We start from the raw sequence: 25,581 nt of genomic DNA, 5'->3' as shown, positions 1-25,581 counted from the left end.
TTTCTGGACAAATTTGACCTTCAGGACCTTTTTTAAAATAAGAAATAAAAGCTGCCATCTTAAAGTATAAAGTTCGCCCCATCAATGACAGTATTTTATTCATTTTATTTACAAAGGTAAAGGTATTGGCTATTACATACAAAGTTCTTCATGGCCTTGTTCAGGCATATCTACAGGACTGCCTCTTCCCCTATGTTTTGCCATGGCAGCTTTGCTCATCTGAACGAGGACTTCTGCAGGTGCCATCTTGTGCACAGGCAAAATCAACAGCTGCCCGTACATATGTACAGTGGGCCCCTCAATGGAATGGCCTACCTGAAGAGGTCAAGAAATCTCCCGCTCTTCTGGCTTTCTGCAAATGATACAAAACTGAATTATTCAAGAGGGTTTTTTACTCAGATCTCAAAGAGATGCCTTGTTGTTTCAGATGTATGTGTATAAATGGATCAAATTTCTGTGCTATCCCCTTTGCTTTCCAGATTCTTTTGACTGCCTGAATTGTAGGCTCAGGGGAAATTAAATCAACACCCTTAGCCAATTGTAGATTTCCCCACTTCACTATTAGCCTGAGAAACCAACTCAAGGCATAAGCTTGGGAATCATGGAAGAGAAAAGGTTATTTAGCAATAAGCCTTTGATGCAATCAGATTTTTAAACGCATCCAGAGAAACATCAGCATTTGTATTTTATACCTTTCGGTCAACATGTAACAAATTGTTTATAGTACACACAATCTCCTACAATTTTATAAACTAGTTAGATTAGAAGTACACGGTCTTCAGAGAATGGTGGCTTGACAGATGATAGTTTACATTTAGGAATGAGAGCAGTCAAGCTGGCCACCTACAAACCCATAATAAAACTGAAGAGGCTGGCATTCAAGGCTAGAGCTGGAGAATGTATATATAACCCTGTTATTCTTTCAGAATAAGACAGAATAATAAGTCAGAGATCATCTTTGAGAAGACACAAAAAGTAACAGTGGCTCTGGTAGTTCTCATGAATGACATTCTTGGAACTTGCCCTCTTAAGGCTGAGAGTGGAAGAAACACAAGTAGTTGTGTGTGTGTGTGTAGAAAAACTAGCTGACTGCAACTCTTAATAACCTTTAAACTGCAACAGCTCAATGTGGCAGCATAAATAGCGCTCAGAAAGTGTGTGAGAGATTTATCGGTAGAAATTGAACAATCTAGTTCAATAAAATGAGGTATTTCAAGTATTTCTCTAACAGTCGGACAGTGTGCATTTGGGTTACACGGATGGTGTGTGCCCAGTGCCTCCCAGCTAGAGAGAGGAGGAAGTAAAGCTTCCTCTATTTGGCTGTTGCCAATAATTTCCTTGTGCAATTAAAAAACCCCATACAACAGGCTCTTCAATTACTGTGTTCAAATCCTCTTATTTAAGTTGTCGATTGTAACTTTTGTATGCAATGCCCTCTGCTGTTTTCCCAACCTCCCAACCTCCTCAAACTTTCCAGGAATACTCCCAGAGCATTTGCAAACAGAGTGGTGGGGAGTTCCACAGCCAACTTTGGTTGGGCAGTGCTTTATTGAGTCTTTCCCTCATCTCATTAACTGTTGATTTATTACTGCAAAGCTTGAGCAGGGAGGGAACGCACACATGCACAGATGGATCAGTGGTGGGTTGGACAGCGGCATCCGATTCCTTCCAAAGCAACATGTCTTCAGCATGTCACAGCTGCAAACTCTCCAGCTCTGCAGACTACATTAGATTAGATAAAGTTCAACGGGGGACGTGCAGTTAAAATTAGCCTCACTTGTATCTCATCTCTGTCCAAGCATTCTTGACTCACGCTGCTGCCCATCTACGGTGAGGAAAGTTGGTGCAGCTATACATGTTCTTCCCACGCATACATATCAGAGCAAAGGAGGGGCAATGCCTGCTCTCGGAGGGCAGCGAAAACCCGGCCAGCAATGCATGCCTGGAGTTCTAGACTTGCCTCTGGAGTGCACCAACCCATTCTGTAGGGGAGCCAAGGAAGTCAGTTGCAAAAGAAAAATCTATCAAACCAAACTAACAAACAGAGCAATGTCCCACTGCTGCTGAGCTCAAGTCGGCGTGAGCTCTGCAGAATTATTCAGAATCAAAAGAAAGAAGTGAGACTCCTTGAGATTCTGTTATTAACTACAGAAGGGGAGGCATCCACTCTGGGCCTCCAGTGCTGCATCCACCCTGTCAGTTGATAGCAAAGTGTGATAGTTCTTCCTGGACATTTACAGGTCTGATGGTGCAAAAGGAGAGAAAGAACGGGATGGTCTGTTCTGACAATCTATGGCCCCACCCCTTTGATCGGGGGGGGGGTGCATGAGGGAGTTGTCCTGCGATCTCCTCCGTTTTCTGGGAAGTGTTTATCCCTTTTGGGGAACGCCCACGACTGTTTCCGAAGCAGAGACTTTGCTACAATTTAAAGTTTTCAAGCCCGGCTTTGATTCCAGCTGCAGGTGACATCTGGAAATATGCAGCTCCCTCTCATCCTCTGCCTCTTGGCCACAAGTGTAGCTCTGGGTGAGTATCTCGGGTTGCTTGAGAAGGGAGAACTGTTTGGGACTGATGGGATCCAAGCCACGCAGATAATCCTCTGCAGACCTTAGTTCATTTTAAAAGATGTTGCTATTGGGACAATAATTTCTTCCAGTGCAGGAACAAACAGGCTGTTTCTGAGAGTGGATGATTACTGGCTGGATTGTGTCGCACAAAGACATTTTCTGATTTTCAGTTCTGAGAGTGAGAGATGCTTCTTTAATAAATAAATACCAGCAGTTTTCTCACCTTCTTTAGCCCAGTGATGCAGAGACAATGTTGGGCACCTTTTGGAAGTTGTCCTTGACGGAAGGAAATAAACTTGGAGGTTTGCATTTGGCCGGCAAGAAGGACTTTCGCTGCTTACTAATATATGCTATCACCTTTTGGGAGATGGAAGCCATGTTATAGATTGACACTATATCAACATCTCTGTGTTTTTCCTTTTCTTGCTCAACCTCTGCCTTGTATGCAGTTGGTCCCAGGTACCTCGTCTCCAGCATCTCTCATTCGAAGGATCGGGTAGGAGGTGATATGTACGATCTCCAGGGGAGACCCCAAAGAGATGCTGCCAGTCAGAGTAGAGATTGATCTTGACGGATGAATGGTCTGAGGACCAAGCTAGATAAGCAGGTTGGGACTCAACACAAGTTCCCTGCAGCAGTGTTCTTGCTAACGTGTGCTGCTGCACAATCGTGCATGAATTTTTACCTCTCAGTGCACAGCATCTCAGCTGAAGCGCACAGAGCGGTGCCCTGGGCCCTGCCTTCCCTGTTTCCTGCCCTTTGGCAGGCCCTTCCAAAGGGCCTGGCATGGAGGAAGGGGAAGAGGTGTGAGTCCTTTGAGGGGGAGCCAGTCCAGGAGAAGCTCCTTCTGCTACGCAACGGACAGACACTGGGCCAGGAGGCAGGGACGGTCCTCCACCTGAGTGGGAGGATGTCTCCCTCAGCAGGTGCTGTGCAAGAGAGGGACTGGGAAGAGCAGAGTGGAAGGGGACTGGGCGGTGGCAGCACCCAGGCCAAGCAGACCCCAGCTTGCCCGCCCCAGGGACCCTCCTTCGAGCCCAGCCTCAGGGCAGCTCTTCACCAGAATTTGCTTGAAGAAGTTGCTCTCCTTGGATGGCAGAAGTACGAGTGGCATGGCAAGTGGGCAGCCAAGCGGCCTCTCTGCCATGGTGCCAGGAGCTAGAGGAGGTGGTGGTGGTAGGCAGGCGGGTGAGCATGGCTGGGCGGGCGGCTGGCTACATGTTGAGCCCCAGGCTCGGCACTCGTCTGGGGTTGCCAGCTCCAGGTAAAGTTGAGAAATTCCTGAAGATTTGGGGGCTGGCACCTGGAGAGGGTGGAGGTTGAGGGTGTCTGCTTCCAGCTCCTAAAAGTCAAGCCATATTTTCCCCCACCCGCGCATCAAGTCTGCCCCACATTCTTACCCTGGTATAAATGTTAAGGAAATTAGGTTCTCGTTTCTTAATACTTTCAGCACTGTATCCAACTTCTGGGTGCCCCCCCCAAATTTCTAAAATAGTAAAGAGTTCAGTAGCGCCTTTAAGACTAACCAACTTTATTGCAGCATAAGTTTTTGAGAACCACAGCTCCCTTCATCAGATGCATCTGACGAAGAGAGCTGCCGTTCTCAAAAGCTTATGCTACAATAAAGTTGGTTAGTCTTAAAGGCGCTACTGGACTCTTTACTATTTTGTTACTACCGACTAACACAGCTAACTCCTCTGGAGCTTTCAAATGTCTGCAACCCATTCCCTAATGTATTGTTTATTGAATGCCCCATTCTGTTGATTGTTTTGACTTACACTGTGAAATGTGCCTTGAGTCTCAGGGCCAAGCTACAAGTGACGAATGACACTTGAATGGCAAGTGTATTTCTCCCTGTTCACTTGCCCTCCACTCAATCCACTTGCCGTTCAAGTGTCATTCATCACTTGTAGCTTGGCCCTCAGTGAGAAAGGATGACTATAAATAGTGCAAAGAAAAAAAAATAAATAGCAACCCTGAAAGGTTTTTAAGGCAAGAGATGTGCAGAGATGGTTTTCCATTGCCTGCCTCTGCAAAGCAACCCTGGAGGGCCCAGCCACTTAGCTTCCAAGATCTAAGATCAGGCTAGCTTGGGCTGTCCTGATCTGGGCTCAGGTGGTATACTGCCCCTAAACGTTGAATGTCCTATTAACTCTTATGTTCAAATAACAGTGAATGGACCTTTCATCCACACAATTGTCTAATCATTTTAAAAGTCCCTTAATACCCTCTAGCAGTTGCCACATCATGCAGCAGTGATTTCCATATATTAAAGATACACTCTTTAATATATGGTTAAAGAGGCTGATATAGTGGAGGAGACTACATTAGCCTGCATTGAATGGAGGTAGATCATTTTGACATACTCCATTAAATGTTTGTGAGTTTTATTAGATCCTAGCCTTCTGGTGAAAATGCATTCTGACAGTAAGTAGTTCAATTCATTAATAAGATCCTAGCAGATCACATTCCTTTAGATCCAAAAGTGATTCTATTAGATTTTTTAAAAAGAAATATATAGTTCTCTTCAGATATAAAATTGGTGTTAAGCTTGACTACTACAGCAAAAGTGGCCACAGATGTTAATGGGAAGATATGGCAAAATTCAAATAAATTTATCTGACATGCAGATAAATTTATAAAGACATGCTTTTTCACAGGTAAATGCAGACTCCTCCAATATACCAACCTCTCTAACCAACATCATTTGTCTGGATTCAGTTTCCCCTTGTTTTCCCTCTGTCTCTTGGCTACAATTACCATGCAGTGGCCCAATGTGGAGATTACAGTCTAGGAGGCTTATTTAAAGATATGCATAAGTGGATGTCAGCAGCACATGGATGGCACCCGATGCCAGTGCCTCAGACAATCTAATTAAAAAGTCTTTTAATCAAATGGATTCTGGTTTTGGAAAAGGTGGCTCAGAACTTAAATGCAAGTTGCTGCTCACAAAGTAGATTTCAGTCTCAAAATACTGCACTGCTTAGAGGGAACATTGCGCAGCTACACAGCAGCTTTGTGGAATAACTGTTAAAAATAAAGGTGAGCCCAAAGAGCCTCAGGGCCAAGCTACACATGACGAATGACACTTGAACAGCAAGTGGATTGAGTGGAGGGCAAGTGGAGGGCAAGTGAACAGGGAGGAATACACTTGCCATTCAAGTGTCATTTGTCACTTGTCGTTTGGCCCTCAGAATGGCTTTGCGGGGGGGAGGAGGGGCTCCTCCCTCCCATTTACTTTTTAATTGCTGTATGGCTGTGGAAACCCAGATCCAACTCTTTACAAAACTGCATGCCTAGAGAGACTGTCACTTAGTAGGAAACAGCTTCATATGTTCAAAGGACACAAGTTTTAGCTGAAAGAAAAATACATAATTTTGTAAGAACAGTGATCCTCTTGTTCCTCGGACCCTGGAAAAGATGGAGGAGTGGATATGATGCTGCATGTGTTTCTCTGACAGGCCTTTGAACTTGAAAGTCACCTTCCCTGGTGAAAGTGCACGGGGAAGAAGTTTCCTTGGTACGTTGGTTCCCTGGCAGAACTAGCCAAGTCAGGCAAGCTCTCCCCTGTGATCTAATCTAACTACTCGATTAGCTGTTTATGTTAAAGCAGGGCTTGCTCTCTGTTTCTCATTGGCTCATAGCCAAATGAGATTTCTTCTGCTGCTGCTGTGTCATCATATAACCAGTAGATGGCACTGATAAAGCATTATCTCCCAGTCTTGTGAGGCATTTAAGCAACTCCACAAAGTCAGGGAGCTATGCAGGGTCATTGGGTATGGTGGTACATCATATTTCGTGGGACAATTGGACTTCCCCAAATCCACACTTGAACTTGGTCTCGGTTAGGGATGGTGCAATCAACACTGGGAGATCCCCAAATACCACCATTGGCATCGTTGTGTACTTGCTGAAGAACAAGGCGGGCTGAGTTGGCTGTTTTGGACTGTACCACTCCATACCCCATGTCTTAACTCCACCACCTCCTGAGGAAAAACTCGCTGCCTGGCGGAAACTGGAGCACCAGGGATATAGGCTTTTGGCACAGCCCTTTCCTTGACAGAGATGTATACTTTCAGGCTAGGGAACGGTGATCCCTCCACATGACAGGCAGATTCCAGGAGAGAAACAAACAGACCTTTAACAGCAACAATAACAGCAACTGAGCTTATATATACAGCCGACCTGGCCACCTGGATCCATGCTATGGCAGCATCGAGGCTTGACTATTGTAATGCTCTGTACATAGGTCTCCCATCTAAGTTAACTAGGAGGCTCCAATTGGTGCAAAATGCTGCAGCTTGACTGTTATCAGGACGAGCAGGAGCATGAATATCCCTCCCATCCTACAGTCGCTCCACTGGCTACTATCAGTTACTGTGCTCAGTTCAAAGTATTGGTTATTTTATACAAAGCTCTTCATGGCCTTGGCCCAGCATACCTACAAGATCATTTCACTCCTTATGTCTCTCCACGGCAGCTTCGCTCATCTGAACAGGTTCTCCTGTGGGTGCCACGCTGCACATGGGCGAAATCAACCGCAGCCTGTATGTGGGCTTTCTCTGTGGTGGCTCCACCGTGTGGAACAGCCTGCCTGAGGAGGTCAGGAGACCCCCCCCCCACTCTCCTGGCTTTCTGCAAACAATGCAAAACTGAATTATTCTAAAAGCCCTTTTACTCAGATGAGTTAGGGACCAGTGATTTCACCACTATGATGCCTTACATATTATCTGCTGCTTTATGTATGCCTGTGTCCTACCTGTGCTTCATGTTGTGTAATGTCAGTCCTAGAATTGATTACCTTCTGTTTCAGCATTTGTTCAGCTCTGTAGTCGATCCTTGCTAATTCTATGTCTTTGCAAACTTGTATTTATTCACCCTACGGCATTGTTTGTGGAAATATCCTTGACACTGTATGGAAATGTCCTGATACTGATTGTACTAACCTCACACTGTGTAATCCGCCTTGAGTCTTACTGAGAAAGGCAGGCTATAAATGACATAAATAAATGAACAAACAAATAAATAAACCACTCTTCTAGACAGATTAGAGTCCCATACGAAGTTGTGAACAAAGTCAATGTTACTATTTTCCCCACAGTACAGCTGGGGAGCTGGGGCTGAGAGCAGTGGCTCAACCTACTGAGCTCATAGCAGTACTTGGATTTGAACCAACAGAGTGCTGATTCACAACTCAATTGCTTAACCACTTAACTACAGCAGCTCCCTGGGCCTTACCTTAAATTATCTGGCAGGTGCGTGGAGTTTTCTGGCTTCTCAGACCCAAAGGCAAATTACCTTGTAGAAAGTAAGTTTGCTGATTGGCTGGCAACCTTCTTGCCTGATATGCTAGTTCTCTACGTGCACAGGGAAGTCTCTTTTTCCTTGAGGAAACACTACACCAGTATGCAGTCTGAAATGATAATGTCAGACTATGGAATCCCAGTTATCTAGAGTTCGTCTCCCCCCTTCTGCAAGAAGCAAAGTTTCTTGATTCCAAAAGGTTTATTGAAAGACTATGCTCAGGATACAAGCGTCCATATTCCAAGGAATAAGAAAGCCTTGGCTGAACAAAAGCTTTGTTGAGAATGACACATAAAATGAAAGTAACAACACTTCAAACACCCATTCTCAGCCACCCCCCTTAGTCCTGTCTAGAAGGCCTGGGAAGGCGAGGATGTCAAGGTCGGCTGGAACGGGTTGATAAGAATTCTTTGCTCCCATGGATATATGCGGCCTGGGCAGCACCTGGGCCCGGAGGGAGAAAACTAAACAACTACAGATTATAGCATGTGAACATGGCGTAGCTCTGGTTTGAGAACTGACAAGCAAACTGACACTCTGACAGATATAGTCGTCCATAATGGAACACTCTGGAATTCCATGATATATACTTGTTGTCCTATTCTGTGTAAGGTGTAGATTGGCCATGAGTTTGCATTTTGCAAACGTCCCTGACACTATGGAGATTTTCTTCCACCTTCTTCCCAGCCCTGAGTTCCTTGGAAGAAGGGTGGGATCAGGGTGGTTTTAGAGATTCTGGATCCCTAACAGAATTCAAGGATGGGGCCCAAGAATCACTGTGGGGCCCAAGAATAACTGTACTGCCTCTGGTCCTGCCCCTCAATGGAGAGAGTGAGAAAGAGCTGGCTGGCACCTTCTTTCCACGTGGGCAGCTGAGACGTTGGGCTGGCCAGGTGGCTAGGCATCTTCTCCCTGCACCACCTGGATGGTTTTAGGGCTTGGCCAGGCAGGCACCATTTCCCCACCCTATGAAGGCAGCTGTGAGGCAGCTGGCTGCAGGGTGTTACACCCTGCCCCAAGCAGGGTCTGGGCACCTGCCCCAGATGCCCTATGCCTAGCTGTCCCTGGGAGGGGGAAAGGTACAAAAATAGATGTACCAAAGAAATAGATTAATGGGTTTGCTCTGCCCAAGGGTGCAATAAAATTGAAATGAAGATTTTGAAGTTGAAACATGAAAAGAACAAAAAATTCCAAATCATGCCTACTGAAAAACAGGAAAAGGGAGACTGATGGACAAGAGCAAACAGGTTGGAAACTGGAGTCAGATGTTGATGTTTCCGGCGAAAGCTGCAGTGCTACCTCCATCCATTTGAAGGTTTGTGTGGATCAGTTTTCCAGGTGGGGAAACAGAGAGCACACAGCCTCCCAATCAACCCATCTGGCTCCTTTACAATGCAGAATCAAAGACAATTTTGGTTGGAAGTTGAAAGGGTGATTCTCTAGGGTGACATGGATCAAATTTCTTGGAATTGGACCTTTTTTGGGAGACTGGGCAGACAGTATCAAGAGACCCTGGCTAGCCATCTTCTTCCGCCTTACTTCATGCAGGTCAAGTGAATGTCTCATCCTGTCTTCTCAATGGGAGAGTTTGGTAAGAGTCTAGTAAAAGTCTGTTCCCTTGCTAGAAGCTGAAGGAGTTGTAGAAAGGGTGATGACCACCAAGCCATCCAGTCATTACAAACCTAACCCGCTTAGAGAGATTGCTGGGGTCAGTGAAAGCAGAGGGGGTTTCCCCAGCTGTCAGAGAAGCAAACGTTTCCATTCAGCAGCAGCAATCACAGAGCGAGGAACGAAGGGAAAGGGGGTTGTAACTTTTTGTTTTACCAGAGCTCCTAGGCCTTATTTATTTATATTTGATTTATATTCTGCCCTCCCCATACCAGCAGGCTCAGGGTGGATTACAAGCGCATACAGGTTAAAATACATAGAACAGTTAATATATTAAAAACCCTAAAAACATTTAAATTTCCATAGTTAAAATCAGGGTTTTTTTTCAGCTGGAACATGGTGGAACGGAGTTCCGGAACCTCTTGAAAATGGTCACATGGCTGGTGGCCCCGCCCACTGATCTCCAGACAGAGGGGAGCTTAGATGGCCCTAAATTCTTAGATTGCAATCTAAACTCCCCTCTGTATGGAGATCGGGGGCGGGGCTGTCAGCGATTTAAACTTTAAGAAACTCCCTTGTTCCAGCTGACCCAAAGTGACGTTATTGGCCCTGGGAGCATGCGTGCACTTTGCACATGCACATGTGGTACTGGGGCACCACCTCCCACCAAGAGTTACCCCCTGTGCTGGCAACCCACTGAGTTCCACCACCTCTTTTCCCAGAAAAGCAGCCCTGGTGGCGACTCTACTTTTTTTGAACACGAGGTAAAACTACGGAGGATTAATCTGTCTAATAGGCCTTCTTTTCCTTCTTTTCAGGGGTTTCTTTGTCTTGTGAACATTGCCATGGCTTTGGGAATACCTGCAATGGAACTTGGCAGAATTGTCCTTCTGAGCAACATTCCTGTGGTATCGTGCAGGCAGCAGGCACAGGGGGTACGTTCAAATGACCAAAACCTGCCAGCAGGAGTCTGACGAATGGGGAACATCTGAATCGACCCATTTTTACCTCCATGGGAAAGTGGGTCAATTCTTAATGCTAGCTACTACAGCCAAACCGGAGCCCCTGCTACGGTACAATTATCTGCAGTTTCCAGTTGTGAAAGATCTCCTGTACAGCTCCTTCCCCTTGTAATCTTAGAATATGCAGGGTTCCTATGCAGGGTTTCCCTTATGACAAATTGGAAACAAGTGTGCCTTATGTCGAAATTGAGTTAAATTAAGATTAATAGCTTCATCATAAAGATAACTAGATTCTTCACAGTGGAATTAACACCTGCTATCCTCCAGGTCTTATTGGTTTAATGTTTGTACCCTTAGCTTCTCTTTTTAGTTATGGTTGTTTAATTCCTCCCCTCCCTTGGCCCAACTACCTTTATTTCTTCATTGCCCTTTGAGGCTTGTAATAAACTGCTACGCATGCCAGGCTTTTATGGGGAGAATTGGCGCAAGCTGTCTCAGAGAGGAAGGAAGCTCACTTTTGGGAACTGGTATCTCCAAGCCTAGGCAGATCTTCTTACCTAGAGGCTCAAATTTCAGGGGAAACTTGGCATGCACGCTTTTCTAAAAAGTACGAAGTTATCTCTCCTACTCACAAGTTATCAGATGACAAGAAGCCTTTATTTCTCCTCCTGATTCAACTGTTTGAATGGCCAAAATTCTGTGGTCAGAATGTTGAATCAGACCTGAGTCAATCGAGGAGGGAAAGACTTTGGGGGAGGGGTCCGAGGTGGGATCGCTGACTATTACTTTATCTCTTGTGATTCCTTGTGGGCGGTCCCTGACATAGATTTTAATTCAGCAACTTTTTGCTATACTCCCTTTTTGGGCGAAGAAGGCCGTTTTGCAGGGCAGTCACTGCACTGCAGCTTGCTACAAGAATTGTGACCATGCTTTGGAATTGACAATTCCATTCTATGCAGAACCATCTTTGGCTCTTGGGTATGTGGCCGCTCAGTTGGAGATCACGGGTACGCATGCAATTCAAAAGGCATCTCTACCTGAACAGATCTAGGATGGAACTAGGCTTGCCATTCCCCTAGTGAATGGCAGGAGGGGGGAGAAAGATGCGAGAAGGTGGTGCTGGGAGCAAAGAAAGCTCCCAGGTGCTCTGGAGCACCCTGACTCACATACGTTTTGTGCCAGTAATGACTTCACTCCTGGTGAAGTAATGGGTCGTACTGGTGTCCGCTTGAGTGAGGTAAGTTCTCCCATGATTTCTCCAATGCCCTCCATCACCCAATTTGGCTCCATAAGGACCTGGCAACCCTAGACAGAACCCACCTGAAACTTTGGCTGATTCCGCACACGTTGGATAATGCACTTTCAATGCACTTTATCAATCGTTTGAGGTGGATTTTTTGTTCCGCACACAAAAAAATCCGTTCCAAATGATCTATAAAGAGGATTGGAAGTGCATTATCCAACATGTGCGGAATCACTCTTTGAAGAACTGTCACCACTGGTTGTGAAGGATGGGCAAGATAGTTCAACAAGGGGACTTCATGTGGTCAGGGGATACCATAACATGTCTGTCTAATTGACTTCCTTGTTCTTTCTTCCTAAACCACTGCAGTGCTGCAGATGAAGGGTGTTTTCAAGACATGCGTCCAATCAAGAAACTGCGATCAACCCCTCAATTCTTTTAATTTGGGCAAGATAGGACAAATATTGACCCGAACGACCTGCTGTGAGGGACTCGGGTGCCAGAAGACCCCTCCTGCCTGTATGTCACTGCTATCCTCCCTCTTTCATTTCCCCATTCTCATATAGCACACCAGCTCCCTAAAACTAAACATGTTGCATGGTTCTTCTACACAGCTCATGACAAAAGCTCCAGGTCAATTCCATAAAACAAGCATGTACGGGGTAGGCAAAGTCAATAGAGCTTTTTCTCCCTCTCCCATAATACTAGAACTTGGGGGAAATAGGTTCAAGAGAGGCAAAAGGAATTAGATGGTGGAATTCATGGCCTGTGGGCCCTGTGATGGCCACAATCACAAATGGCTTTAAAAGGGGGGTTGGATAGAGTCATGGAGGAGAGATCTATCAATGGCTACTAGCTATTGTGACCAAAGGGAATTTCCATTTACAGATGCAGATGACCTCCGAGTAGAAGTGCTAGGGGGCAGCCTCAGGGAAGGCACCGCCTCTATGACTTATTTGTTGGCCCACCAAGAGAACCGGCAGGCTAAATAGATTGACCACTGTTCTGATCTAGCAGGGCTTTTCTTATATCCACATGTAATGGTGCAGCAACCTGCCCATCCCTTATGACAGAAGAGTCTCAGGTTTGAAGAACCTCTGGTGCTACCGCTAGACAGATCGTTTCGGTTACCTATTTCATACTCATTCCTCCCTTCGGTAGAAAAAGATTTGACTCTATCAAGGGAAGGTGGAAATGTGGTATGGTGAGTTGTAAGATTTTGGAAGCTAAGCAGGGTGGGTGTTTGGATGGCAGACCCCCAAGGAAGACTCTGCAGAGGAAGGCACTGGCAAGCCACCTCACTTGCCTTGAAAGCCACTCGATGGGGTTGCTGTAAGTTGGTTGCATCTTGGCGGCACATACATGCATCCATATATTTGTGAGGGCCACAAGACAGTTATGGCGGCTGGTCAATTTTAGGGGTGGTGCCGGGAGATCTTCCAGAATTATCACTGACCTCCAGCTTACTGAGATCAGTTCCCAGGGGTGGGGGGGATGACTGCTTTTGCAGGGTGGCATTATACCCGGCTGAGGTACCTCCCCTTCACAAACCCCATCCTCCCCATGCTCTACCCCCTAACCTCTTGGAATCCCACAACCTTTGAGTGGAGCCTTGCTTGAACTCCACCTTACCCTCCTCTGGAGAGCCAGCCCTAGCAGCCCTACTTGCACGGATGCACTCACTTATTCACTCACTCACTAGTCACGAAGGAAAATAAAGCAGCGGAATGAATTGAAGCAGCTTACCCTCCCCCTTTGTAGATCCAGGCCCAGTAGCCCAGCTTTCACTCACTCATGAATGAATGAATGAATGAATGAATGAAAATAAAGCAGCAGAATGAACTGAAGCACCTTAACCTCCTCCTTTGGAGATCCAGGCCCAGTAGCTTGGCTTGCATGCACTCACTCATTCACTCACTCACAAGTCACGAGGGAAAATAAAGCAGCAGAATGAATTGAAGCAGCTTACTCTCCTTTGCAGGGGAGGCAGAGGGGAGGGAAAGGAATCATGTGGGCGGGGCCACAACCCACGTGACCACTTTCAGCTCTACCAGAACGCCGTTCCGGTGTGTTCCCCCTCCAAATGAGCCCTGTGCACCCCCAACACCTTGGCAGGACAGTTCTCCCACAATACATCTTCCTGTCTCCTCTTTCATGCAGTGCCGCCCATAAACAACACACCCAATGGGAAGAAGTGCCCATCTTGCTACGTTTTTCACAGTCTTAAGTGTGAGGAGGAGATGGCTGACTGCACTGGAGACCAGATCCACTGCATAGAAGTTGCTGGAACTGCAAACATGGGTAACCATTCTCATATGCATACACTCCTACAGTGCTTTCCTTATTTAGGGTGTCATTCCATTCAGTCATGTTCTGGAAGGCACATTTTGTCAGCATTGAAAAAGTCTTTGAGGATCAGTGTTTGCTTTCATAATGACTTTTTGGCAAAAGAAAAAAAAAACCCTTCTAGGCTTCACCAAGGGCTTGCCAAGTCCTACCCTGGTTCCACCAGTGGCATTTTTTCTGGCTCTACTCTGTGGCCTAGGCTAATTTTTTTGAAGCCAGAGTTTGGCATCTCTGCAAGTGAAACACATGGGAAGGACTGCATTATTTATTTTGAGAATTTACTTGCCATATCTCCAGAGATTTTGCTCAAGGCGGCTCACAGAGTATTTTAAAAAAATGCAATCCAAACAACAGCATAATATTAAGACACTCCGCCCTAGTTTCAACCAGCCTGTAGAACCTTGGACCGAAAGTATTGTTCCCAACACAGCTTTGACGGATGCCAGGAGATTTGGGAGGCTGTGCCCAGGGGGGGTTTTCTGGGAAAAGAGGTGGCGGAACTCAGTGGGTTGCCATCGGAGAAAATGGTCACATGGCTGGTGGCCCCGCCCCCTGATCTCCAGACAGAGGGGAGTTTAGATTGCAATCTAAGAGTTTAGGGCAATCTAAACTCCCCTCTGTCTGGAGATCAGGGGGCGGGGCCACTAGCCATGTGACCATTTTCAAGAGGTTCACCATTCCACCGCGTTCCTGCTGAAAAAAAGCCCTGGCTGTGCCCAAGGAGAGGACGAGATGTCACTTCCAAGCAATGCTCTGGCTGCTTCCCATCTATGGTCTTTACCATAAGGAGTAGGGGAATTTCCTAGAATGTTGTTATGTGGAGGACATTGTTTCTCCTGCTCTCTTCCTCTGGATCAGGGAATTGGTGCTAGAATGGGGAATTCCCTGTTCATGACAGGAGGCTTAAGGGAAATTCTCCCCCCCCCCTTCTTGGTAAGGTTGCTGACCTCCAGGTGGCTGCTGGAGATCTTCTGGAATTATACTGATCTTCAAACCCCAGGGATCAATTCCCCTGGAGAAAAGGGCAGCTTCAGAGGGTGGACTCTGTGGCATCATATCCATGTTGAGCTTTCCCCCCTCCCAAAACTCTGCTGTCCCTCCCCAGGCTCAATCTCCAGAAATATCCCAACCCAAAGATGGGGACCCTGGTCACTCACCATTCTACACAGAAACAGAAGAGGGGGAAACGATGTAGTCGCAGGCGCTGTACTTCTCATGTTCACTGGAGTCTCCTGAAATTCCCTTGGCAGGAGGAACGTCTGCAGAGGTGCTTATGAAGGGCTGTACAAACGTTTTGTGTAACAGTACACAGGATGGCATGTCATTTGGTGGGATCAGCGTTATCACAACCGCAATTTGTACACCAGCAAATGGGGCCGCCAGCTCTATTCCCGGATCGTTCGAACTCGTCCTTCAAGCCTTTGTGGGACTTCTCCTTCTGAAGGTTCTTGGATGACTTCTCCCGAACCCACCTCCAAACGGAGATTCAGGGAACCTGCTTGAACAATTAGCAATTGCTTGCGGACTGTTATGTTACGTACAAACCATACATTTTGCAGCTTGCAGTTATTCTGTGCTGTCAAGGCTTCTGGTGGCTGCCGTTGCTGGAGAGGTGGAGGATCTTGAGTGATGACCCCTTGCTCTGGTTAAGACGAAGAAGGGTCTGGTGTGCTTACCAGCAAATGTATGTGTGAGCTGGCTGTGGTGCTGGGTTGCTGATGCTGCAGCCAGGAACTTGAGGAATGAGCGGCCATGCGCAGCCTGGACTAGGGTTGCCAATCTCCAAGTGGGGCATGGCGTTCTGGAATTCCAACTGATCTCCAGAGATCAGTTCCCATGGAGAGAATGGCTGCTTTGGAGGGTGGGTTCCTATGACATCACATCCCTGCTGAGATCCCTCCCCTTCCCAAACTCCATCCTCCACAGGCTCCATTCCTGAATTTCCAGGAATTTCCTAACCCACCAAGGTTCCACTGAGCAATCTATATTAATAGCATTTGATGGGCCTCTCTCCCATAACTTTGCCTACAGTCACCTTAGGAAGCAGATATCATTATATCTTGTGGCAGTGAGTTCCAGAAGCTAATTATGTTCTGTGTGAAGAAGTGCTTGCTTTTGTTTGTCCCATTAGCTTCACCGAACAGCACTTTTAGGAGAAGTTCTCTCTATCCATGTTCTCCATATACTGTCCATAATTGTGTAATGTTCTGTCAGGTCCAGGCTTACCTATCTTCTTTCTAAATTAAACAGCCGCATACTCCTCTTCATAGGAAAGGTGCTGCCATCTGTGCCTCGTTTTGGCTGCCCCCTTTGGCATCTAGATTAACTCTGTGATATCTTTTTTGAGATGGAAAGTGTGTGAACAAAAGGTTTTTATAACATTCATAAAGCTGAATGATGATATGGAGGTGAATCTCTTATCTCCTATACCCACCTGAAACAAATTGCCTTCCTTAGCTAGATATAGTTTTCAGATAGGTAGCCAAGTTGGTCTGTAGTCAAAGCACAAAACCCAGCATCTTATTTATTTATTTAATTTATTTATTTCAAATTTCTATTCTGCCCTCCCTGTGAGTGGGCTTAGGGCGGATAACAACATATTAAAATACAAAATACAATAAAAACAACATATTAAAATACAATAAAAATCCATACACATTTAAAACAGGATGGTGGACAGCCTTCACAGGAAGGATTAAGATTTTATACACCCTTTCTCCCCCGCCCCGGCCGGCGGAACAACTCTGTCTTGCAGGCCCAGCGGAAGGTAGGTCCTGCCGGGCCCTGATTTCAGCAGACAAAGCGTTCCACCAGGTGGGAGCCAGGACCAAAAAGGCCCTGGCTCTAGTTGAGGCTAGGTGGGCCTCCTTGGGGCCAGGGACCACCAACAGCTGTTTGTCCCCTGATCGGAGTGTCCTCCGGGGAATATATGGGGAGAGACGGTCCCATAGATATGCTGGTCCCAGTCCACACAGCGCCTTATAGGTCAATACTAGAACCTTGAATCTAATCTGGTACTCCACTGGCAACCAATGCAGCTTGTGTAAGAATGGTGTTATATGTGCCTTATTTGGCACTCTCGTAATAACACACGTCGCTGCATTTTGTACTAGCTGTAATCTCTAGGTCAGGCTCAAGGGCAGCCCCGCATAGAGCGAGTTACAGTAATCTAGCCTAGAGATGACCAACTCAGTTTCCATGCTATGAGCTTTCAAGAGTCAAAGCTACCCTTGTCAGAGTGTTAAATCCTTTTGAAATTCTTGTGGCCAGAAGGAGGTTTACAGTACAGGTACTGTACAGGTATCTCTCTAGACCTGTACATGTAATTCTCTAGACCTGTACAAGTTTTTTTCCATTTTACTTGTAGCATGATTTTTTAAAAAGACCCCGATGATTCCTAGAGAAAAGTACAGCTGGACTATTATGTTTGTTCATATAATCTGAGGATATTTTCACAATTGACTTATGATGACCCCAGCAAAGGGCTTTCAAAGCAAGTGAGCAGTTGCCTTCCTCTGCAGCAGGGCTCATTTCCAGAGGGAATGCACAGGAACACAGTTCCGGCAGTTCCCCCAACAGTCAGGTGGCCCCACTCACCTGACTTTTGGATATTTTGGGCCGTTTAGGCCTCGATTGGGGCCGAAACGGCCCGAATTGGGGCCGAAACAGCCCAGATCATGTTGGTACCAGGTGGGGGAACCCTCCCCTGCTTGGCACCAACCATTTGGGCCTGTTTTGGCCAAGATTGGGGCCAAAATGGCCCAGATCTGGGTGGTAGTGGGCAGGGGAATGCTCCCCTGCCAAGCACTGACCCAGTCCCAGTCGTTTCGGCCACGAACTGTGCCCATTTCCGCCAAAACCACCAGGATTGGGTTGGTGCCTGGTGGGGGACCCCTCCCCTGCCCAGCACCAACCCAATCTTGGCTGTTTTGGGCCCAGTTCAGGCTAAAACGTGCCCAAAATGGCCATTTTGAACCATTTTGGGCCCGTTTCGGCCTGGATTGGGGCCAAAACGGCCCTGATCAGGCCACTGCCAGGTGGGGAAAGACTTCCCCATCTGGCAGCAGCTGAATCCTGGCCATTTTGGCTTGATCAAGGGTCATGGCATATGCTAATGGTTTATGCTAATGAGTTCCTGCAGCTCTTTTTCTAGAAAATGACCCCTGCTCTGCAGTATCTTCCTTGGTCGTCCCTCATCCAAGTAACTCTGCTTAGCTTCTGAGATTTGGTGAGATCAGGCTATACCATACTGCCTTCTCTCCCCTCAAGGTATACTGATTTAAAAATACAGAAACTTGTGCAAATACCAGCAGGGGATATATGTTAAGCAGCAGTTCTCAGATTTCTGCTCCGCTTTGGTGACAGATTTATGTAATCATACTTTGAAAGAATGCTTTCTATATTTTGAAGAATCTATTCCTATCATGTATCTCCATTGTAGAATGTCTTAATTTGATCAAAAGACACACCAGCTGAAGATGGATATAAAGCAGCAGTTTCTAATTTTCATGTGGAGTGTTAGTTAGATAATTAGTTATTTGGATTATATTATTTTTGTACAGAGATTACCCTTTCTTAGATACCTGGTGTAGTTGTTAAGATATCTGATTAGAACTGGTGAGATATGGCCTCATATCGTTATTCACCATGGAATGTTCTGGTTGACCTCGAGGCAATTATTGTCTCTCATCCTTACCTACTTCTCAAGGTTGTTGTGAGGATAAATGGAGGAATGTGCTATCGAATATTTCCCCTTCTATCAAATTATTTCCCCTTGTATCAAAGCTGCTGTTTGTGTCTTCCAGGGAAAACATAGTAACTGGATGTTTTTTATTTCCTTCACTGGGCAAGTTACAATTGTTTCGGGGGAAAAGCAAAAGAAAGTCTTTCCTAGCCATACCTGCTCTGAAATTCTATAATTTTGTACAAAGGAAGCTCGCAGACTCACTGCAGGCTGTGTTGCCACTGAAGACTAGGCTGAAGAGGAGGCAAGATCCAGCGCCGGAAGTGGAGATGCAGGCAGGAGATCCTCTTCCGAGGGCTTCAACATGGTTGGCACCATTCCAAAAGAGACTCGGCTGGAGCTTTCCTGCCCACCCACCACTCAATATGGGCGGCCAGTGGACCAGTCACAACTTTAGGGGTTAGGCGGTTTTGAGGCATTGGGGCAGATCCTGAAGGGGTGAGCAGGGAATAACTGGCGGCTCACCCTTGTGGTCTCATAGGGAGGCAAGGGCCCTCCAGCACCACTGGGGGCTGAACACCACTTGCCGTCCAGCAGAGCCAGCATCAGGGCTGGGGAGTAATGCATCAAACCACAAGGGGCCTTTTGATGCCACAGGGTCAGTTGCCCAGATGCCTGGTCAATGCGACAAACAGGCTGTAATCAACTTGTGGCCATTTCAACGTAAAGGAAGTGTCTGTGGGCCAAGCTACAAGTGACGAATGACACGTGCCTGGCAAGTGAACAGACTCACGTGTATTCCTCCCTCTTCACTTGCCATTCACTTGCTCTCCACTTGATCAAGTGAATGGCAAGTGAACAGGAAAGAATACACATGAGTCTGTTCACTTGCCAGGCAAGTGTCATTCGTCATTTGTAGCTTGGCTCTGTGTTTCATTGACAGAGTCCAGTGAAACATAGGACATAGGTTGCAAACTGCCATTTCACGTCCCGTAGCTCGCAAGGCTCAAAATAGCTCCCAGCAACACACAGTCTGCCCTGTTTGCCCTCCCCAAATATACACTAGCCAGTTCCTTAGACTTAGAGCCAAGCTACACATGACGAATGACACTTGAACGGCAAGTGGATTGAGTGGAGGGCAAGTGAACAGGGAGAAATACACTTGCTGTTCAAGTGTCATTCGTCACTTGTAGCTTGGCCCTCAGAGCCAAGCTACAAGTGATGAATGACACTTGCCTGGCAAGTGAACAGACTCCCGTGTATTCCTCCCTGTTCACTATATGATCAAGTGGAGCACAAGTGAATGGCAAGTGAACAGGGAGGAATACACGGGAGTCTGTTCACTTGCCAGGCAAGTGTCATTCGTCACGTGTAGCTTGGCTCTTACATTTGCATTTCCTTCTGAAGGACCTAGGATTCATTACCCTTTTCATAGCAGAAGTGTTGTCCTTTTAACCCTCAAGTCGAGCTCTTCGGGGTGGGGGTAGGAGTGCACACATCACATTGGGGGTATATTTTTAGCTCGAATCCAAATTCTAGGGCATCTTAACACACAAAAATGTTAGTGGTGAGTGACAGTTATATTGTGTTTTACTGCAAATAAATATGGAGGGGTTGGAAATCACACTTGGACAGGAGGCAGAATTTTTCTTTTGCATCGATTCACCCCTCCCCTTTTGAATGTCGAATGACTCACGCCAGTATGGTTTCTTTTGCAAATTTGCAGTGCTCTAATCTTTTAAAAAGACTAAGCATCCCAAATAATTGGGTTTGGAATCTAAGAGATTAGACCACTAACATAAGCCTCCGTGAATTTTAAAGGAATTAATAATTTCTATAGTTGGTTGTTGTGGGTTTTCCGGGCTGTATTGCCATGGTCTTGGCATTGTAGTTCCTGACATTTCGCCAGCCGCTGTGGCTGGCATCTTCAGAGGTGTAGCACCAAAAGACAGAGATCTCTCAGTGTCACAGTATGACATCTCAGGCAGATGTGAGGAAGAGATCTCTGTCTTTTGGTGCTACACCTCTGAAGATGCCAGCCACAGCTGCTGGCGAAACGTCAGGAACTACAATGCCAAGACCATGGCAATACAGCCCGGAAAACCCACAACAACCATTGTTCTCCGACTGTGAAAGCCTTCAACAATACATCAATTTCTATAGTTTTTTAATCTTTGGGTATTTTCTACCCCTTTTAGCATAACCTGGGATGAAAAAAGCCTACTCCCACATCGAATGTGAATAGTTTTCTCGGGTAGTTTTCAGGAAGCAAATTATAAGTGGTATCTGGGTGTCCTGTGGGGATATTGTTTACCAGGGCTTTTTTTCTGGGAAAAGAGGTGGTGGAACACAGTAGGTTGCCCTCGGAGAAAATGGTCACATGGCTGGTGGTCCCGCCCCCTGATCTCCAGACAGAGGCACAGAGGGCAATCTCAACTCCCCTCTGTCTGGAGATCAGGGGGTGGGGCCACCAGCCATGTGACCATTTTCAAGAGGTGCCAGAACTCCGTTCCACTGCGTTCCAGCTGAAAAAAAGCCCTGTTGTTTACTACCAAACAAATGATAATGCCCTAGGAGGACAAGCTTCTAGAGCCACTTCCTCCTGAATTTAACCCCCAATAAGTACAACTGGGTGGATAATTCACCCCAAATAGGGTTTTGAAACTTGAAGGAAAAGACAGAATGTCTTGCTCAGTGCATAGGAACAGGAATGAAATCTTTTGCAGGGCTGTGGCCTGTGGATTTGTTTTTGTACTTCATAACTAGGGCTGATTGTGAAATCATAACAAGGTGGATTTCACAACAGAATCCCTCCAGACTCTTCTTTGGCTCCAAGCTCAGTTTAGCAGAGCTCTAATGAGCAATCTGACAGGGTTGGGCTTTTCCTCGAGATTTTCCTTCAGTTTTCTTGCTGGGATAACCCTCTCTAAGTGTTGCAACAGAGAAACAACCCAAAGAACGATTCCTTTCATACAGACCACTTGTTCTCAACCTCTTCCCTCTTTAAAATACGCCTTTCTGCACAGTGCGGTATAGTGGTTAAAGCAGTAGTACTCACTCCATGGCTTATGGAAAGCCACATTCATATTCCCCATCAACCTAAAGAGCCCCTTGACTGTTGGACAGTCTGTGTGTCACCACTAGAGATGGACACGATCCGCATTACGATAGAAAAAAACCACGATAATGGCGATCATGTGATCGGGAACTGGCGGATCGTGCTCGGCCATGGCCACCGATCCAGAGGTTGGGAGGGAGCTGGATCGGGGCTGGATTGGAGCGATCGTGCTCGGATCGGGAAGCCAGACAGTCAGGTGCCAGCAATCTATTCCCCTGGCAACGGAGCCAGGGGAATGCCTGAGCTGTGTTTGCCCTCCTTCTGTCGCCCTGGAAACCTGAATGGAAGCCCAGCTTTCCTTGATCAGCAGGGCTTCCTTCCAACCACGGAGCAGCAAAGCAGTCACCAGCTGGGAGAAGACAGCCAGGGGAGGGAGGGGGAAGGGGGTGTTCTGTAGCCATGGGCACTCCAATCTCATCCCTGCAAACCCTGATAGGCAGCTCTGACGGCCAAACACAGACAGCCAAACACAAACACAGATGCTGCCGGCATCACCCACCGTTCCTGTATCGCTGGGAACAGTGGGGCGCCCCTCCGCTTTGGCCTCCACGATCCACGATCCACGATCCACGGATCTGGAATGGGAGATGATCGGTGTGGATCGTTAATTTGGGATCGTCGCCAGCGCCAATTCACGATCAGCTTGATTGGTATTTTTGGGGGGGATCGTGCCCACCTCTAGTCACCACCACATTGAATACACACATACAATAGTATAACTATTAATATTATACATACATAACTATGGACCGTTGAATGACCAGGCTGTCTCTGAGCATGTTGGGGTTTCTTCCCCTACCACTGTTGAATTTCTGTCAGCCTTTGTGGTATCTAGAGTGAGATGAAGGGCTTCTCTCTCTGCCATCTCAGTGTTTGGAGGAAATTTGGTGGGGGGCAGGAGGAATGACCACCCAAACATACATACATGTACCATGGTCTAAATTTGAAAGCTCCTATTTTGTGTCTAGATCCAGAGGAGTTAGCTGTGTTAGTCTGTAGTAGCAAAATAGTAAGGAGTCCAGTAGCATCTTTAAGACTAACCAACTTTATTGTAGCATAAGCTTTCTGATAAAGACAGCTGTGGCTCTCGGAAGCTTATGCTACAATAAAGTTGGTTAGTCTTAAAGGTGCTACTAGACTCTTTACTATTTTTTGTATGAGTGTGTGCTTTTGTACAACACAATAGCCAAATAATACTATGAGCCCCTTCAAAAGTAGCCCATGGTGTTCAGAAAAGCATTCCCCCAATATTTTTTAAAAGTGTGCACATCTAGTACTTAAAAAACAAAACAAACTCTCTCTCTCTGCGGATATTGGGGAAACTCTGTTTGTCTCTCTCTCTCTGACCATTCTTTCTTTTTCCCTTCTTGAAATTTACTGACATTTGCTGGAAGGAGTCAAACTGCAAGAGTAAAGACAGAACAAGTCCAATTTGGCACAGAGCTGAGGGAATCTACTTATCTTAATCCCAGTTGTGGAAGTCAGAAACCTGGAAACAACGCTATAAAAGCTCTTCTGAATATCGCTTGCTTGCTTGCTTGCTTTTGCTTCCCAGTGTCCAGTTAACAGAATCACAAGTGCACTGCAGACTGCAGAAGAGATTTCTAGCTCCTGTCCCAAATGCTGTGGTCAAATAAATAAAGAGGTGCCGTAGCCTGATTGAAAAGAAAGAAAGAAAGAAAGAAAGAAAGAAAGAAAGAAAGAAAGAAAGAAAGAAAGAATTGTTGTGCCTGTCTCCTCATGTCAGTCTCTGGCTGATAGATTACAGCAGACAGATCCCTGGTTCATTGTAACAAGACACTGGTTCTTGATTAAATGACTTTGGGCCAAGCTACACATGACGAAAGACACTTGCCTGGCAAGTGGATTGAGTGGAGGGCAAGTGAACAGGGAGAAATACACTTGCTGTTCAAGTGTCATTCGTCACTTGTAGCTTGGCCCTCAAATTCAGAAATCAGTTCTTTCCATAGTCAGATCCAAAGGTCTACTTAAGAGCAAGGTAAGCCCCTAAGCAGTTCTAAGAGAAAGTTGACCAGAATGGTTACACAGGAAAATTACATCCCCCTTCTATCCTCGGTTCCATCTCCCCTCCCAATTTCCAAACAACTTAGGGCCAAGCTACAAGTGACGAATGACACTTGAGCGGCAAGTGGATTGAGCAGAGGGCAAGTGAACAGGGAGAAATACACTTGCTGTTCAAGTGTCATTCGTCACTTGTAGCTTGGCCCTCAGTGTCGTTTGATCTGTGTGAGAACAGGATGCATATTTGGGTCACCAGGCTACACGGAGAGTAGACATATCACAAGTAGGAAGAAAGCCTCAAACTGGTAAACACCCGGCCGCCTGGGAACGGATGAGAACTTATTGGAATATTAGCAACAAGAATACATTCAGGCATACCAAATGAAGTCACCTCTGACAGAATAAAGCATACACTTGACAGCAAAATCATTGGCATGAATGAATGGGTGCAGTCAGACATGACACCTCAGAAGAAAGCCCAAGAAGTCATTACTGACCCATGGGGGGATGTTGCATAGCTGCAAGCCCATAACCTAAAATGGTTCCTATAGAGTCCCTATCAATTGAATCCCTTTCCACCAATCTCAACATCTTTCCTGCTAGCATCTGTACAGCATGCACATGGGGAAAGCAAGTGGCCATGGCAGGAACAGCCTAGAATCATAGGTTGGAAGGGATCTCTAGAGTCATCTAGTCCAACCCCCTGTTAAGTAATCATCATGGTGAGTACTTGTACAACCCCCTGCACAAGGTAGGAAATCCCCAACTATCTCCCCTGGTGATATCATTAAACCTGTTCCACTGATATTAGGACAGAGACTCCAGAAGAGGTCCAGGTAGGGCCCAAACATGCCAGTGGGGAGAAGAATGGGCATTCCAAGCTCCAGAGGATCCCAGCCAGACCTTCAAAAACCCACTCCCACAATAGGTTACATTAATCCATAAACAGAATAATTTCTTTCTCAATGCACAGAAGAAAGTCATATGCCTGGGATAGAGTTGTGCACATGGATCACACATGGTTGTGCACATGGGCTGGCACAATGATTGGAAACACTCCAGCTGGTCAGAGAGAGAGGAAGCTAGAGAGATGGACAATAGGAGCTGAAGGAAGAAACCCTTAGGGCCAAGCTACAAGTGACAAATGACACTTGAACGGCAAGTGAACAGACATGTATTCCTCCCTGTTCACTTGCTCTCCACTTGTGCTCCACTCGATCAAGTAGAGTGCAAGTGGAGCGCAAGTGAACAGAGAGGAATACACGTGAGTCTGTTCACTTGCCGTTCAAGTGTCATTTGTCACTTGTAGCTTGGCCCTGTGTAATAAAACTCTTTTCTGTTTTTGGCTTTCCCTTTTGTTCCTCATGAAAACGAGCATCAAAAGTAAACGGCAGGCATACTAGATGGTTACTTGGGGACACACAGCTAAACTGAGCATACGTGCCTCCCTGGCCCCTGCATTCTTGGCTTGCGCTGCTGCCCAGCAACGGTAAGAAAAACCAGTGCAGATAATATCCCTTTTCCCAGCACTCGCCTCTAAAAAAGGGAGGGGCGGCGCTCAGTCTAAAAGCCAGGGGCTGGAACCACTGACAACGAAGGGCTCGCTTTCTCTCTGCTTTGCCTCATTTCTTGGGCCGTGAGCCAATGTTTGGAGGGGGAGCGCAAACAGAGAGAGAAACAAGTTGCTAAAATCCCTGCTAAGCCAACTTGCAGAGCGGAGGCTGACT

The 25,581-nt window shown here is 46.4% G+C and overlaps 1 protein-coding gene across 1 annotated transcript; it reads left to right on the top strand.

The window, feature by feature from the left end:
• Positions 1–1,978: 1,978 nt before the first annotated feature.
• On the top strand, positions 1,979–18,537 carry LOC129343658 (phospholipase A2 inhibitor and Ly6/PLAUR domain-containing protein-like). Its single transcript, XM_054999999.1, has 5 exons — positions 1,979–2,526; positions 10,298–10,414; positions 12,054–12,203; positions 13,845–13,985; positions 15,281–18,537. The coding sequence occupies exons 1-5, from the start codon at positions 2,478–2,480 to the stop codon at positions 15,484–15,486; spliced, it is 663 nt and encodes a 220-aa protein (XP_054855974.1). The 5' UTR covers positions 1,979–2,477; the 3' UTR covers positions 15,487–18,537.
• Positions 18,538–25,581: the final 7,044 nt, after the last annotated feature.

Source organism: Eublepharis macularius, chromosome 15, assembly GCF_028583425.1.
Source record: "Eublepharis macularius isolate TG4126 chromosome 15, MPM_Emac_v1.0, whole genome shotgun sequence".
Taxonomy (NCBI): Eukaryota; Metazoa; Chordata; class Lepidosauria; order Squamata; family Eublepharidae; genus Eublepharis; species Eublepharis macularius.
Note: the sequence above shows the minus strand (reverse complement) of the source record. Positions and strands in the feature narration are given on the sequence as shown.